The sequence below is a fragment of the Nanorana parkeri genome, unplaced genomic scaffold (genome assembly GCF_000935625.1).
Source record: "Nanorana parkeri isolate BGI_ZX_2015 unplaced genomic scaffold, ASM93562v1 scaffold1673, whole genome shotgun sequence".
Classification (NCBI taxonomy): domain Eukaryota; kingdom Metazoa; phylum Chordata; class Amphibia; order Anura; family Dicroglossidae; genus Nanorana; species Nanorana parkeri.
This window is the reverse complement of record NW_017307941.1, coordinates 149,032-166,714: the sequence shown is the minus strand read 5'-3', so window position 1 is coordinate 166,714 and position 17,683 is coordinate 149,032. Positions and strand designations below refer to the sequence as shown.

At 38.7% G+C, this 17,683-nt stretch overlaps 1 protein-coding gene across 1 annotated transcript in view; it reads right to left on the bottom strand.

Annotated features, from left to right (window-relative positions):
- Positions 1–17,683, bottom strand: part of SRRM3 (serine/arginine repetitive matrix 3) — a 211,495-nt gene that overhangs the window by 51,594 nt on the left and 142,218 nt on the right. Inside the window, exon 4 of the mRNA XM_018571096.1 lies at positions 12,301–12,435. Within this exon, the coding sequence (XP_018426598.1) occupies positions 12,301–12,435 (135 nt within the window). The remainder of the gene's footprint in view (positions 1–12,300; positions 12,436–17,683) is intronic.

The window sequence follows — 17,683 nt, the reverse complement described above, 5'->3', positions numbered from 1 at the left end:
TATATATATATATAGTCTTTAGAACTTTTACGTACGAATGTGATCTGCTTAATCCCTTATACAGTATATCAGAATTACAGAAATTAGGCCTACTGTCAGGCTAAGTGTGTTGCAATTCAAATCCCCTAACCCTAACGACAACACTAACAGTTTATTACTGTGATATAGAGGGTTATTCATAGAAGAGCCTTCGGCTCCCTTCAGCAGCCTGAGCCCTTCGGTTCAGTCGAAGGTAACCGAGTGGCTCAGCTGAGCCGAACGCATACGCTTCGGCTCAGCTGATCCGTTGTGACAGCCGAAGCGTGGAGAGAGGTCAGCCGAAGGGCCGACCATTCTCCACGCAAATGACAGCTGGGCGGAGCGAGGCATGATGTCACGGCTCGCTCCGCCCAGTTATAATGACAGATCAGTGTCCCCAAGTGACATGGGGATGCTGATCTGTCATTAAACAACAACTGAGCGGAGCCGACTGTGATGTCATGGCCGGCTCCACCCAGTTGTTCTTTTTTGCCTGGGACCTGCTAGAAGACTCTCAGGTCTCAGCCAATAGTAAACAGTTGGGCGAAGCTAGCGGTGATGTCACCACTAGCTCCGCCCAATTGTTTATATTTTGCGGGCATCTGTCAGATTCTACATTATGCGGCGGGAGTTAATCGCGTGTGGTCGGGTCGGCGTGCGTAATTTTTTTCTCATTATTTATTATTTATGTATTGGATTACGTTGGTGGATCCATTTTTTAAAAATAAAGGTCAAAAATCCTTTGTTGTGTTTTTCAAATGAAGGATTTTTGATTAAAGTCTGGTCTTTTATTTAACTTTCATTTAACCCATTAGTGAATGGGTAGGGGCACAAATATCCCTTACTTATTCACTAGGGGGGGCACATCTTGGTGCCCCTTTATTAAAGGGGTACTCTGATGTTAATAAGCCCCCCCCACCCGCACCCCCACAACCAACGCTCCAGGACTTGTGGGGAAGAGGCCCTTGTCGCCATCGGCACAGGGACGAGGTGCTTTTCCAGGGGCGACCCTAGTACCTAGTACCCAGTACCGAGGGCATGTAGCCTGGCATGGCAAGGAGGGGGGGGGCTCCCTCATCCCCCCCCTTTCCTGCCCTGTCAGTTCTGTGCTCGGATCAAGGGTCTGGTTTGGAATTTTAGGGGGGACTCAATGGCTTTTTGTCCCCATTTTTGGGGGTGGGGGTTCCTCCTTAAAATTCCTACCAAACCTTAAGGACCTGGTATGACTTTATGGGGGAACACCACACACTTTTTTTTTTTTAATTTTAACTTGTGGTCCCTCCTAAAATACCTACCAGACCTAAAGGGTCTGGTATGGTTTGGGAGGGGGAGCCCACACTGTTTTAAAAAAAAACATATTTATTATTTTCTTAACTTTTAAAAAAACAATTTCCTATTTTTTTACATTTATTTAAATAATTTGTAAACTTTTTAATTTCACTTATCTACATTTTTTTCTATTCTGCTCGCTACCTTGGAGGTAGCGAGAAGAATAGCTGAGCCGAAAGCCAAATAGAGTCATTCAAACCCACAAAAATAAATTACTAACTACAAATCTTTACCATATGGTTTTGTTAATTGTGTTTTACTTGATAAGATTGAATGTAAGACTGTTGGAGTTATATATTGCACATGTTATAGTTACTCTGACATGCTACTTGACTATTATTTTTTCTACTTGTCTGTGATTATTGCCTATGCAAGTGTTTCTCATGTTTCTTTACTTTTGTTCAATAAAATATTTTGAAATTCAAAAATCTTTATCATACATAGAAAGAAAATTCAAAGTGATGTTTAAAGGTATTTAAATCCCACATTTTTTGTTTTTCTTCATTTTGATTGCGTAGGAAATGGTTAAAACCATCTGTACCTAACTAGGGAGATTCCTCTTCACTTCCTATCCTGTAGACTGGACAATGGTCAACAAATAGAGAGAGAAAGTGAATTTACTTACAGGTACACAGACTTCCCTTATCACTCTATCCAAAACTAAATAAAAACAAAAACATTTTTGGCTTTAGATACACTTTAAAGATTTGCAAAAAACTCCTTGATCTCCTATGCCTAATTTGGGAAACAGTGTGAGATTTATGCTCCCACCTCCCCCATAATACCTTGTTTGAGAATAGACAAAAAATGGACATATATTTTGGGGATTAATGAAATCTCTCACTAAAGAAGGCTTTCCCAACCAACAGTTAATGTGTAATCCATGTACCATCCCATTTGCCCCAAGTGCTCCACTAATTGGCATGTGTTCGCTGAGCCTCATGACAAGAGTGGCAGGTTATGCACAGGAGCGTGAAGGTTTCAGTAAGCATGTGTGGGATCTTGAGGATTGCGGGTAGTGCTTAATGGTTAAACGCAATCACTAAAATCTCATTTAAGCTTCAACATGTTTACGTCATTTCAAAATAATTTTAAACAATTTTAAACCTGCTGCTATTATAATATTACCTGGTGATCCTGTCATGAAGGTCTATGTTAATGCACAATCTAATATGTTGTTCATGTAGTTACACACCAGGAAGGAAGGAAAGCAAGCTGAACTATACAATGAAGAGCTTCTCATGCTGTGGCTGAGCATGATCAAAAATAACCATACTAATGAAGTAGCTAAAGAGAAACTATAGTGTAGGAAAGGGAAGATGTAACAGTCCTTCAGGGAAAAGAAGAGACACAGGGTGCTTGTAAGAAGTGATTTCTGAGACAAAAGGCACTTATGATGGCATTTTAAAATGCATTTGGTATGTGCCCAAAACAATAATGCTATTTAGATTTAAAATGTATTTTAAAGTTAAATTAGTACTAAAACACTTATAGTACTTGTGTCTTTTATTCTAACAATCAAGTTGGTTTGAAAGAATAATAACAGTTTTTGTAGATATTGTTTTTATTTACTGTATTTATAATTTGGGTGTTCAAGACACATCTCTGTTTTCCCTCTAAGCCTCTTGTGCAGCTGAATAGTTCAAGCAGCTTATACGTTCAAAGCATTTTCTACAAATATCTGGATGATTAATGTGTACTGTGCGTGTAGTAGCTGCTGCAAAAAAAGAAAAAAAAATCCCTGGATGTTTTACCCGTGCAATGCTGGAAAGAACAAACAATGATTGCTTTTGGATGCCCAGCACTCACCAAGAGATTAGGAGTTAATGATTTCAAATAACTGGTAGAAAGAACCAATCAGTGCAGGATCAGCAGAGGTGGCCTTCTTACGCGCCCCAATTCTTTCTGTTAGAATTAATTTAATTTTTTTGAGCTGCTTGCAGAGGCAACTCTCCAGATGCAGCATAAATGATAGAATAACAGAGAGGACTGGAGGTAAGGCAGAGCATTTGACTGATAATGTTTGCTCAAGCAAGACATATGAAAGGTACCATTATATAACATCTTCCATGTTTGTTTCAGTCCATAATTAAAAGAGAAAGTATGGTGTCAAAATTGTTATTCATGTATGACATACCAATATGGGTCAGATTTTCTGAAGTGTCAAGGAGATTATAGGCATTATTTCACCTTCTGTGAATATTTAGATAGTTTTAGCAAGCAACTTGTGAAAAATCTCCACTGCAAAATTTAAAAAAACAGCTGAAGCAGAAATATTAGAAGATATAACTGGTTCAGCGCATTCTTTCAAGAAGGAAGATTTCCTCCTGCTACTATAATGCTTTTCAACATTCTGCTTTATATCTATAATAATTATTATCTCTTGCTTTCTACATTTTGCTTTTGATGTCATCACCATGACCTGTTTTAGCAACCATCACATCATCACTTTATTTTCTCACACTAAACTCTTTCAAATTTTCTAAACATCATTTTCAAAGATTTTCATGTTAAAGAATCCACCAAATGCATCTGTTCATGGTGTTAAATACACTCAGTTACACAACTTTACGTGACTAAGTATACAAGTGGGCCTTTATAAATGTTAACTAAGAGAGTGCCCGTTTGATATTAATTTCTAGATTTTGCTTATCCTTATTAGTTCAAACTTCATTGAAAGCAAACAAAGTTTAGCTGTACTCTCCTATCCTAGGGTGATCATGATTTACCAAACCTGTATTCACTTCAAATAATCAATCAAGTTATGCATTTTATTATATATTTTTTCCTACACTAGCCTGGTATTTGAAAACAGGTTCACTGTGATTGCAAGCCTCTGGTCGATCAACCTCACTTTTATGTACAGAAAAGCTGCACATTTTAAAAGCATTTTGCTAGAGAACTGCCAGTAAACAGCATCAGAAGATAAAGAACTTTCATGTTTTTTTGTTTAATTTCTATCCTAAAGCACAAAAAGAAGCTATAGCATAATTTGTAATGAAAAAATGGCAGACAACCTGTAAATGTGAAATAATTTTGAATATATAGTAGTTTTGGCTTTGATCCCACTTTTCAAGAACATAAAAAACAAACGAATCTGCCACGCCCCCCTAACAAAATACAGTTTTTATACTTTATAAATGCTAAAAGCCTGTCTGTACATTATAATATCAGCAGATACCCCCTTATTTCAACTTTCCTTGCCTAGGTGAAGGTGACATACACATCTTCCTTTTTTAGCCTGGAATATCCCAGTAGTTTCACTAAAAGAGAAATAATGCAGTGTCTCTCTCCTGTAGCTGAGAAAGAGTGGCTGCACATGCACGAGATCTGGAGCTGCGTCATAAGGGAGCCAGCTGCAAGAATCATGAAGAGACAGCCAGCTTACAGATATGAAAAAACAAAGATGGCAGAAAGAAACTTGCACTAGGTGAAAGACCGCTGAGATGACAATGCTGGATTCAATGGACTCGAAAGTATGTATTTTATTTGTCATACTATCAGAGGTAATTTATCATAGCACTTGGAGATTTTTTTGATTGAGGATTTCAAGGTCTGATTTAATTCATTAAATGTCACAAAAAAACTCAATATGGATATTTTTTTAGGTCTCACATATGGAGTTTATGCTGGCGATGAAGTTAGATAGGTATATGGCTGTGCATTGAATAGCAGGTAACCCTAAATCATCATTACTACTACTAGTAAGGACACCAGTCTGAATTGCATAAGCATGTAGCAATCTTTTAAATGGATTAATGCACTTTGGGCTCTTTATTGAAGCTTCTGCTGAAAGTGCTGGCTTTTTCATATTGATTCACTGAAACCTCGAATCATCTGTCATTAGTCTGCTAATGCTAAACTGTTTTAAGGTGTAATCTAGGGGTCCTTGAGCAGATGGATGCACCTACTGTGAGCTCAGTATCTAAGGCTGTTTGCATGCTGTTTTAGTAAGGACAGTAATAGTTATATTGTGGAAAGCTATGAATATGCAGATCTGCCACTTAAAATGTCTGGCAACTAAGGACGATTACTTTGTAGCCCAAGATTTGTTCAAATGGCACAAGTGCCCAAAAAACGTAGCAGGGCGAGCTGACATTTTGCCTAAAGGAAAGGGAGGATTCAAGCAGAATGCAAATAATAACAAAATAAAAAATAAATATCCCATTAAAAAATAAAATACCAAAACCAGCTTTTGTTTCGATATTCACCTTTAATCTAGATTTCCCCCCACAGTACTTTTTTCCTGTCACTAGATGTACTCAGTCTGATGGCCAACATCATTCAAGTCATGTCCTCTGAGCCCTTACTTTGCTTTCACTTCATATCCGCATGTCAGCACATGAACTGATTTGCTTGATGTGCTGATTTTTCCTCTCATGCTCTAGCTCTGTTGACAGGAACTGCAAGAGGCTGATACCAGGTTAAATTTAGGTACTTACACTGCTCGCATTTAAGAAAATTAATTTAATGATGTAATAATTATTACAGAACTGCATCAATTTGTGTTTTTATATCTGCCTGGAGTTCATCTTTAAAATTAGGCTGACATCTGATATAAAATGACTGCAGTCAACCAGTGGCGCACATGTTCAACAATATTAAAAAGGCCTTTAAATCTGAACTTCAAGGAGGAGGTGGATCAAATTAACTTCAAATCAAAGAACAGGAAAGAGAATTAGCACATTGGAAGCTATGACTGATTTTGACTAAGAAGGCCATGCAGGCATGTCATCAGCAAAAAAGCTTTAACAACACTGACTACAAGATGAAGATTCTGTGACCTTGATGAATTTATTTTTATTATTATTATACAGGATTTATATAGCGCCAACAGTTTGTGCAGCGCTTTACAATATAAGGAAGACATTACAATCACAATACAATTCAAGACAAGATGGTAAGGAGGGCCCTGCCCTTGAGGGCTTAAAATCTAAAAGGGAGGGGGAAGTGATACATGAGGAGGTAGCTGTGTGGGGATGAATTGTTTGAGAACGTGATGGTTGAGCGGTTAGGTTGAGGTGGGATAGGCTTCCCTAAATAGGCTTTTGTCATAGAGGTAGTCAGTAGCAGAGTAGAGAAGAGAAGGGTCGAGGTGGCTAAGGTTTCTCCGGGTGATTGTGGTCTGAGAGCGAGAAAGGGGTGTTGGAGAGGTTGCAAGGAGTGCATAGGTGAGAGAAAACAAGATGTAGTATGTTACCATCAGAGTGAGTAGGAGTAGGACGCATCTCTAATGCCCAGCTCACTTGCCAAAGCGCAGCTGTCAAAATGCAGCTACCCCTGTGCAAAATGACACTGGCATTCTGTAAGTCTTATTAAGTAAATACAATCAAGCAATGTATTGTTTCATTGTGTTTACTATTTTAATTCATATGTAGATCAGAGGAGTGACATCTTATTATTGTACACACGCACACACCTGCTCAAACATAAATGCATACACAATAGGTTGGACTTGATGGACTTATGTCTTTATTCAACCTCAAATACTATGTAACTATGTAACCAGCCCTAATTAGCTTCCTTCCCTTTTTTCCCTTAGCTTTTATGTTTCTTCTTTTTTTACCATTTACATTTTTTTCCATTCCCATTCCTTTGTTTTATTATTGATTTTCAGTGCTGCATAACAAGAAAATGTGCAAAAAGGAAAAAAAAAAATATTACTGTATTATACAAATGTGTGAGTATTAAGCTGACACTGTTGAATCAGAAAAAAACATGTTTTTCATTTGTTATTTTACATCGTTTTGTGTATAGATTACACAGAAAATAAAATCATTGTTGCAAAACAACAGTGCCAAAAGAGAGCCTAGTTCTTCCCAAAACTGGCCCATAGTGAAAGTGTAAAAAATGCTGTGGTCTATAATGGGTATAAATGTGCGAGAGCAGAAGTGGTTAAGCAAAACCTCCAATACATTAAATTGCACTCCTAGATTCACCTTCAGCATCTAAATTTTCTTATGTGTATCACCAAACCAAACAAATATATTCCTTGTATAAGAAGTTTGACCTTTTCATGAGAATTGCTGAGGCATAAGCACATCCTTTTATATAAGAAGACAGTTGTATTCCTCCTCTTCAACAATCGATTATTCCCACTGTATCTGGACTTCCCTCCACTCCAGTTGTGACAATTATTAGAGTTTCGTGAAGTTATACATTTATTGGTCTGGGAAAAGGTTAACATTTTAATCAATTTACTTACTGATTATGGGGTCCCTAAAAAAAAACCCTTTTATTAACTACATCTCTTCTCTGCATTACTCTAGCTTAAGTTGCAGATGAAAAAACTTGTGGGCTTGTGATGATACTGGGAAATCTCTCCACCTATGTTGGTGTTGCACACCTGTACACTATTTATGCAGTTAATATGTTATTCTATTATCATAGGTACAGCCAGATACTCTACATGCTTTACTCTATGCAGGTCTTGACAGCAACTATCTTAGAGAATAACTAGGGCATAGGATCATAGCTGTTATGCATATACATAAAACAACTGAATTATATATCCATAGATTGTAGAGGTACAATGAACTATGAGGTGAGTGAAAAGCACTCACCTTATAGTTCTCCTTTAACAAACAGTAAAAGTTTAAAAACAAGCCATACCTGACATCTCTAGCTACTTATAATGTGAAATAATTTGTTCTCAAAGATCCTCAAAGGGCACAACAAAGATCTGCTTTCATTGAAAAGGCTAAGATTTCACTGCCTGTCTTGTGAACTTTGAGACAAATTTCTCCACAATGACTTTTGATATAGCGGCGAATGAGGATTTTTTTCAAACTTCTTTTAACTGATTGTTTAGAATATGTAAATACATTAGAGTGTATAGTCTGGGAACAGGTTAACTTTAAGTTCCAACACAATTTTTCATTCATGAAGTGGTTATATCAAGAACACGGCTGCTGCGGCCATGTTCTTGGTATCGTTTTAAACAAGCAGCGATTGCTGTACAGGAGCCGGAACGCTTGTATCGCTGTATGCCCCACCCACTGCTACTGGCTTCCCTGGACTCCGCTGCTCCCCATGCAGGCCCAGGACCAGCACGGCAGGTCTCCCCTGACAGATCAGAGTGAGATCAGCAGGCTTCTTGCCGATGTATTACATCACTTCACTTGTGTATTACATCACATCCGGTATTACTGTGCACATTCTCTGGCTCTTAGAGCCAGGAGAAGAAGCTGATGAAGCAGATCTTAGCTTTATCAGCTTCTTTGGGGTCCGTAGGTGACATTAGCAGACTGAAAGATCCCTGATGTCTCCATGAGGAGGCCCTGTCACATATTATTTGCTATTACATAGGGGGATTATTAGCCTTCTATGTGATAGCAATAAAGTTGAGTGTAAACAATAAATAAAAATGAAAGTAGCATATAAAAATTTTTTTTTTTAAAGTCCCCGCCCTCCACGTACTCGCACATACAATGCATACATGCTTTGGATGTGCCTACCTGCAAACACAAAAATTGTGCCGCAAATGTTACATCCCGCCGCGAACGTCGGAGTGAGAGCAATACCACTAGGGCCGTTAATCACTGGTCACGCTAAACTGATGAGCAGTAAAAGCTTTTAAAGCCTTGCCTATGGGAAATTTTGATATTCTAGTTTTTTGCAGTTTCGAACGCAATTTTAAGACTTGAGATGTTTTGGTATCTATTTACCCAGGGTGACCCCGTATTTTATATTTTACCAAAAATTGGGTATTATATTCTGTTTCTGTATTTTATCCTAAAAATACTAGTTTGATAAACATGCACAAATACAGTGCGACATAAAAAATGGCAACTAACATTTTTTTTTGTCTACAGGTCCTCTGCTTTCAGAAAATATATAATTGTTAAGCTGTTTTCTAGCCAAAATTCAGATTTTATCATGTATGTGCAAATAGTAAGAAATTTCTCTGGGGGGGCGTGGCCAGGACATGGAGCTGTGAGGACGTGCAGCGCGTGAGCTCCGTACCTCGGGTCCGATATCTCAGGCTGGTGTTGTTTAAACGGTGTGGATTTGGGGCCATGTCCAAAAAGAAGAAAGGAAAGGGGACCCCGAAATCCTCACCGAAACCGGATCTTTGCGGATTCTTTACGAAAGCCGCCCCCGAGCCGCGGGCCAGGGGATCCAAGATGGCGCCCACACGTGTGGCTTGCAGCGGCTTGGCGGAATCACGCTCACAGTTAGCCGAAGATGACGCCTCCTCTGCTGATGATCTGCCGACTGCCTCCCCGATACTCACCCCCCTGAGGCTCCAACCGGACTCCCCGGCACGCCCCGGCACCTCTACTACGCTGGAGACGCAATCTCCGATCTCGGGACCGGAACTCAGAGGGCTGTATGCGGCCCTCAGGTCGGACCTGGATTCGATGGTGGAACGTTTGGAGGGATCCATGAAGAAAGAGCTGACGGCGGTACGGCTGCAGGTACAGGGGGTAGATGAAAGAGTGACTTCCCTGGAGAATACCCAGGGCTCATTTGCCTCACGGCTAGGGGTGCTTGAACAGCTGCAAGTTACCCACCTGCAGGCCCTGACCAACCTTCGCCTTACCGCTGTAGCTATCCGCTGAGGGCCAAGGCTGCTGAGGGGACTTTCGGACTGGGACTGCCGCCAGGCCCAATGGGTACAAGACAGGATGTTTGCCCTCCACCCCTGCCCTTGTCACTGCTACTACGGCCCAGAAAAGGGGATACCCCGCCGTCACGGGCCGCCAGTTGATCTGACGGAGGAACCACGGTTACTTGTTCGGGGACTGAGAGACGTACAAGCACCCTACCTGAGCACAGGTCCTACGGGGCCCTGTTGTATTTGCAGATGTGGCTCACTCTGCCCTGGAGTCTTTTACAGCTTTCAACGGGTCCAGTCGGGGTTACTGCTTAGTTGGCCGGGAAGTTATGTGCCTTGATTGGGGGGGGATCATTTCCCTGCCGAGCGGCTTCATAAGCTGGGCTCTGGAAGTCCTTTGCCATATGGGAGCCCCTTTAGCCGTGTCCTTAATAGATGTCCGCTTCAGGGAGCTAGTATAAGTCCCACCACCAGCTTACTTTCAGGACTCACTGTTTATGTTAATTAGTAATGATTAGATATCGGGCGCTCGAGTTCGGAATGCTCACAGTTTCCATGTTTCTGGTTACTTCCCCACATAGGACAACTCTGAGGGGCAGCACCCCGGAGTTTTTGATTCTCTATTGATAGTTTTTTAAATATTTTCTAATTGTTGTGTTCTTTCTCCCTTTTTCTCTCTTCCCAGACCTTTAGGGGACAGGCGTTTGCCCGATTTCCTTGCTAAATGCAGACTTAAAGGTATTTACAAAGATCCTAGCCAACAGACTGTTGCCCCATATGACTGGACTAATCCATGCCGACCAAGTGGGGTTCATACCGGGAAGGGAAGCCAAGGAAAACACGACACGTGCCCTAAATGCCATTCACCTAGCCAGATCACTTGACATCGCCACCATTCTCCTATCAACGGATGCCGAAAAGGCATTCAATAGGGTGGATTGGGCATTTCTTAAGGCAACACTGACATACATAGGGGCGAGGGGGTGGGGGGCGAGTTTTCCACATACGGACGGCCTATCGGGGATGGAGATGTGGACATGATGAGTCTCCTACACTTGCGTTAGGCCCGTAGTCGGGAGATACGCAGGTGACTGACAGGAAAGCTTGGGGCTGCGATTGGGACCCGAGGGAGAATCTTGGGACGACGTCTGTCTCCCCTCCTATTCTACTCACCTGTCTCACTTTCTTCTTAGTCTTCTCTCTTCCCGCCCCCACTTTCTCTCACCTCTATCCGCCTCACTTTTTCATTACGGTGATTGTGGTTAAACCGCCGTATGGAAAGATCGGGTTTACTCCAGATAAATGTACAGGGTTATGACCGAACAGGCCTATGGCTGCAGTCCAGGATGTAAACCTTATGATGCATAGTAGGGATGGTGGATTTGCTTGACCGACTTCTGAGTACATTCTGTACTACTGTTATGTTCATTTTGTTTTGTTACAAATTTCATGAAAATGATAAATAAAGAATTTATAAAAAAAAAAAATTTCTCTGGACGTCAAGTGGTTAAGGAGAGTTGTTATTGATTTTACAAAACTTAAAAACACAGTTTTAAAATAAAGGTTAAGCATAAAGTAACTCAAAAGAAAGAACAAAATGTATATTATGTTCATATTCTTTTCATACTTTAAAATATAATATCAAAATATTTACAGGTGTATGTAGTAGGACAAAGAAAAATGTGCAATGCAAGGACAATAATGCAAGGACAATAATTCACAGTGACTAGGAAGGATGAGCAAAATTGAGAGTTTTAATTTCTTTGAGATTTTGACACATTTCATCATTTTGAGTCGATAGGGAAGGCTGTTTTGATGTTTGCTAAGGGTGCAATAGGCTTTAAATGGTTCCTGAGAGATATGAAAGCTTCTTTCAACTATCCTGGGTCTGTTCTTGTGCCAAAAAATAGCCCTTATTAGCCTTATCATAGATTACAATTTTTAAATATCTCATTATAGGTTCAGTTCTTTAAACCGACAGTACCTAATTAACAATCAAACAAACAAGAAAAAGGAAAAAAAAACAAATACAAACACTAAATTTAATAAATTATCCTTGAAAAGATAGTTTAAGGGTATTAAATGATCCTAACTACCCTTGAAATAGTGACTTTTCGTTCTGGTGAAATTTCGCTTTTGGTGGAAACAGTCATTTTGCAATGAAATCCTAGTAACTGGTAAAATTTGTGATCAAATGGACCCTAGATGCATGTGTGTGTAAGAATGTATGAGTATAGTAGAGATATTAGTCTGTAACTTCCTATAGGTGCAGATAAGTGTCATTGCCATGATATAAGGTACTGGGTGATACTGTATGTCAATGTTATAAAAATAAAGGAAATACATATTTCACAACTGGATTTAAAAATTGATAGCATATAATAGTCTATTACCTGTAGTCTCTATGGGTACAGCCATCATGATACCATTCACTGTGACATTCACATTCCAGGGTGTAGCCTTCTCCATACACAGAATATTCTGTTGCATTTTCATCTCCAGGAACTAAATAATGGTTTTCAATTATTCTGGAAAAAAATATTTTCACTTAATAATACATCAAATCAGCAGAGCATGTACAGTAAGTTAAAAAGTGCTTCATAAACCTAAATCAAAGTTACTTCTTTAAAACAATTTACATTTACAGACACAATATTCTGGGTTTTATTATTTTTTACAGTCTTTTATTTTATAGTTTCCAAGTATTAAACAATACATATACGCAAATGTATATAAACCCTATCAATGAACTTCTCCTATTTGCTCACTTTTGATCTGTTAAATATATAATTGTTACGTCTGTTCAATAAGTGTAAAAAAGTATATTTCCACTTTTGCAGCCAAATTGGGATAACATCTATTTTATATTTGTTACATGTTCCCATTCACACAGCAAAAGCTAAAAAAAATATTCAAAAAAAGCTTCTTGGAGTTTAAACTGCTTTTACTTGGGTTATGGTTTTAAGAGTTAACATTTCTATTACTTAACTTTCTTTGCAATGTTAGGAAAGGCTGTGAGGGGTCTGAGGTGGTTTGTTCATTGTATGTTATTTAAGTGAATGAGAGAAACACAATTCTCAAATTTCAGTCGTAAGCCTTTCCATTAGGACTGATCACAGTGAAGGTGCTGAGAAAAACCTGGAATTGGCCATCTTGCCTGCATCTTGAAGGTAACATCTTAAAGGTAAGAATTTTTTATTTCTACCCGGAGTTCCTTTGGATTTATTTATTTCATCCATAGAAAACATACCTTGTACTTCTATATACATAGTTAACTATTCCTGGATTCCAAACATAATGAAAGATCACTAGGTAATACAGGCAGAGCTGTGTGTTGATAGTCCCTCTTCAACTGTTTTACGGAGCTTATGGAGACACACAGTACTTGAGTCACATGACATTTCAGATGGTAAGATAGGTATAGGATGGTCATCTGGCACTTCTATGGAGAGATACTACACCCTAATAAGGTTTATTAAGTATCTAAGAGATTGCTTGCACGGGAGCTGGTCATGGTGCCAATAGTGTTGATAAGGCCTATGTCATTGCTACGAGAGCAAATGGGGTTGTGACTAGTGAGATGTAGCAGTTAGAAGACTGGCAGCTGCTCTTGTGTGTATAATTAGCTGCAAATGCCTTGTGAGCCTGTGAAAGAGACAGATTGGTCAGGCAGTGACATGGCAAGACAATGTACATATACAGTTTGTACAGTAACTATGATGAACATCAAATACATTGAGTCACTTAATGCAACCTGGAGGCTGAGACTTTTAAAGTATTATATATATATTCACATATAGATTATAATAACTTAAAGAGAAACTTTACCCATATCTTCAAAATAACAACAAATACACCTTTAGAAATGTTTAGTAATGGCAATCTACATATAGATACTTCTAGATAATTGCCGGCTTTGTATTCTTTGCCTACCTATTTTCTCTTTTCTTACCCAGTCTTCTGACAGTGGCCATGTCTACTAAGGGCAGGTTACTAGATCTCCCTTTATTTCCTGAAACTCTAGCACATGTGACTAGAACATGTGACCATGCACATCATCTCAGGGGTGAAAAATGCTGTTCTCTGAGATCTCATGAGATTACAGACGAGATCTCCCAACAATGCTCTGCTGATTTAACCCAGGATGCAATGCTTGGGCTCATTACAGCATTTGTGCCAAAATAGACTAGGAAGTGGAAAAAGAGAAATTGTAAGTAAAAATATGTTTGTTTAGCTAGTGAATTTAAGATGATTTCATATTGGGATGCAGAGCTGTATGCTAATGGTAAAGGTCCACTTTAACACAAGTAACTGGATTACAATGGATCATAACTCAACCCCTATTATAGATTTTTTTAAAAGGCCAAAAACCCATATGATGCACACAATGGATATATCCTTTAAGTCTGATAAAAAAAATTTCCCCTATCAGGGTCCATCATCAGATAAATTGAAAGTTTTCTCTCCTACTGTAATATAATTTGTACCTGGATCAATGCAGTACCACAACCTCCAACTTACTTATGTGACCCTGTTAATGTAATGCTGCTTCCCAACAGAGGAAACAGGGGGAATTTTATATCTACTCAAAATAGTATGTTCATTATATATGTGTTAGATGGCAGCTTTTATTTTTGCTGTTTGATGAGCTGCAGATTATTGCTTGAAGGAGATAGTTAAAACTTATAAAGACCCCTGCTGGTGAGCCCCAGTGACTGAGGTGAGTCTTCCATCCATAGCTTCCCTTGCAGCTTTGCACTGTGTGACATATTGCAAGGCCTGTGCGATACATATTAGCATTTTAGCCACTCTGATGATGATAGGTTGGAGGAACATTAGCAGTTAATAGGCAAAGTTGCCCAACATGTGTGTTTGATATTGAAATCTGCGTTTTTTTTCAGAATAGCCAGCAATCTCTCATAATACGCATAATACACAAAATGTCATCAGCGATACTTAGCAGGTGAAAAACAGGAGTGATCTTATGCATGTTTTTTGGTTTATGTACCTGCAGTGCTGACCATTTCTGTACCCTTCAGGATATGTCCAGGTAATAGTATCAAATAGAAAAGAAAGAGAAGAGAAATCTGCTTTATGAGCACACAGAGGACCCTCATGAGGAAACTTTTTAAAAATTGTATATCTAACACAAAATAGTATGTGCATTATATATGTGTTAGATGGCAACTTTTTTTTTTTTTTTTTGCTGTTTGTTGAGCTGCAGATTATTGCTTGAAGGAGATGGTTAAAACTTATAAAGGCTATCCAACCATGCTTATGCAGTATTATACAGTCCTTCAAAACAGCCACTATGGATAAAAAGAATTAGTCCTTATGTAGGAAGCCTGATGCTCAAGTGTCACCAAACCTCACTTGAACAAACTTCACTGCAACATTAAAGGTATTGCTAAAAACCCACATCTTGGCTATGTATAATAGTTCTTGAATAGAAAATCTCCCAAACAATACTGGTCGCAGCAGGATGTTTTACAAGCAGTTATCTGGCAATTTATCTCCTGTCTGGGATTTTGGCACAGAATCAAAACTGCAAATGGCCGTTTTGCGCCCAGCCCACCTTGCTCTAAGTAGTGCCAGTTCAGCCCCTCCACTGCTGGCTTAATTCACCTGGAAATACCATAATACTCTAACTTGCATAGCAAGGGGTCACCCAGCTTAGCAGAATTCCTAACACAGATGCAACATCTGCTACACAGTCAATCCATGTACAGTCAGCCAATGGAAATCCCACTATATGTAAACAGACACTCTGATTCTGTATAGAGCCAGAATGACAACCACCTTTTTACCAGAATTAAATACAACTATACGTCTGCACATACCTTATTAGTTCTCTACCCTTTGAGAGCTATTTACCAGACCTCACTGCCAATTAATGGGGCCAAGCTCTGGAAATGTACATTTACGTGGTTCTAATGTGTAATTCACCAAAGTGAGATTATCTTATAGAATTCCAGGTGTAAAAACTGCCTGGCAACATACAATATCATACATACTAAGGCCTATAAACTGTCAGACAGGTTTTACTCAGCCCTGCACTGAAGCTAACCACTTTTTGATGCAAAAACATCATAGCTTTTTTGGTATAAAAAGGGAGACTATGAAAATGACAATCTTTCACTATAAGTGGATTCTTTATGAGAGTTGATAAAGACTTTACTATGCTATTATGTGAAAATCTTCTTATGGTATGTACTGGGATGACTGGGTCTGATTAAGTATAAATGCTGCACACTGGATTGACAAGATTGAAGCTCAAAATACATTAATACCATGGAAAAGAGGAAATCTGATAATTATTTTACAGTTACAGATTCAAAGCTGTAAAATAATACAACTAAAACTTATTATAATATTGTCAATCTGTGGCATTAGAAAGGAACCCAAAATGAAAAAGCAGAATAGGGCATGACATCTTTCATCAACAATTATCATTAACTACCACTTTGGACTTACTGCACCTCCAGATGCACAAAAAAAAAGTAAAACCCTGAGTACTTAAAAAATTATATATATATTTTCTATGGATACTTGCTCTGCCCCACACCCACCTACCACTTGTACCTTACCACTGGCCATCAGTATGATAGCCAGTAACTGATAAAAAGGTGCAAGAGGAGGGTGAGGGTGTAGCAGATCAACAAAAAAAAGAAAAAGTTGATTTGCTTAAATTAATTTTTTAAAAATCACATGCTATGCCATTTCTACTAACATTAATCAGATATGCAAGAGATTTAATGTGGAAATCCACATTTTGAAAGAAGTGGGGAAAAATTACTTTTGTTGTTTCATACTGTTGTTGTCTGTAACCTGTATGGAAGAGTTTGCAATCACTTTTTGTCATGTCAATGGGGTCAAGCAACAAAAACACTTTTTTTTAAAGAAGGAAGGGCTTCAGACACTTTATTGGTTTGTTCTTCCTAATGGGAACACAAAGAGCATTAAAAACCTAACAGAAGTTGTAACTCTGTACCACCCCATTTAGAAAAAAACAAAGAAATAAAGTAATGCATGAAATTGCAGTGTAAAATAGTATATCATTTGGATGTGTTTTGTGTTGTTTGTTTTCTATTAGCATTCTGCATATATTTAAGGTATAAAACAAATAGTAATTCAAGGACCTCTAAATACCCTCCACACATTGTATGGTATACCCTATCCTACATACATTGTTAAGGCCATCTTTCCCAAATGTCTTGTATTTTATCCCAAAAGACCCAGCAAGGCAAGATCTTGTGAATCAAGCCACAATGACCACACTTTTTCTAACTTTGTGGAAAACCACTACATTCATATATAGATTTTTCAGGCCTAATGGAGTTATCCACAGAAAGCCATTACTCAAAGTGGACCTTTACCCCATTTCACTAAAAAATCACGTCAGCATGCTGATATAAAATCATATTACATTTGTTAAACAAACATATGTTTAATTTACTTACAAATAGAGTGCATCCACTTCCTGTCACTGTGCCCAAGCATTGCATCCTAGGAAGATAACATAAGCTGTGCAATGCTGGGAAATGTAATCTGTAATCTCACAAGATCTCAGGGAAAGGCATTTTTCTCCCCTGAGATGATGTGAAGGTCACATTTGCTAGTCACATGTGCCAGAGTTCCATGAAGTAAAGGGAGATGGATTAATCTGCCCTTAGTAAAAATGGCCACTGTGAGAAGACTGGGGGAGAAAAGAGAAACAAGGTATGCAAAGAATAAAACACTTGTAGTTATCTTTAAGTATAAGGAGACACTTTGCTT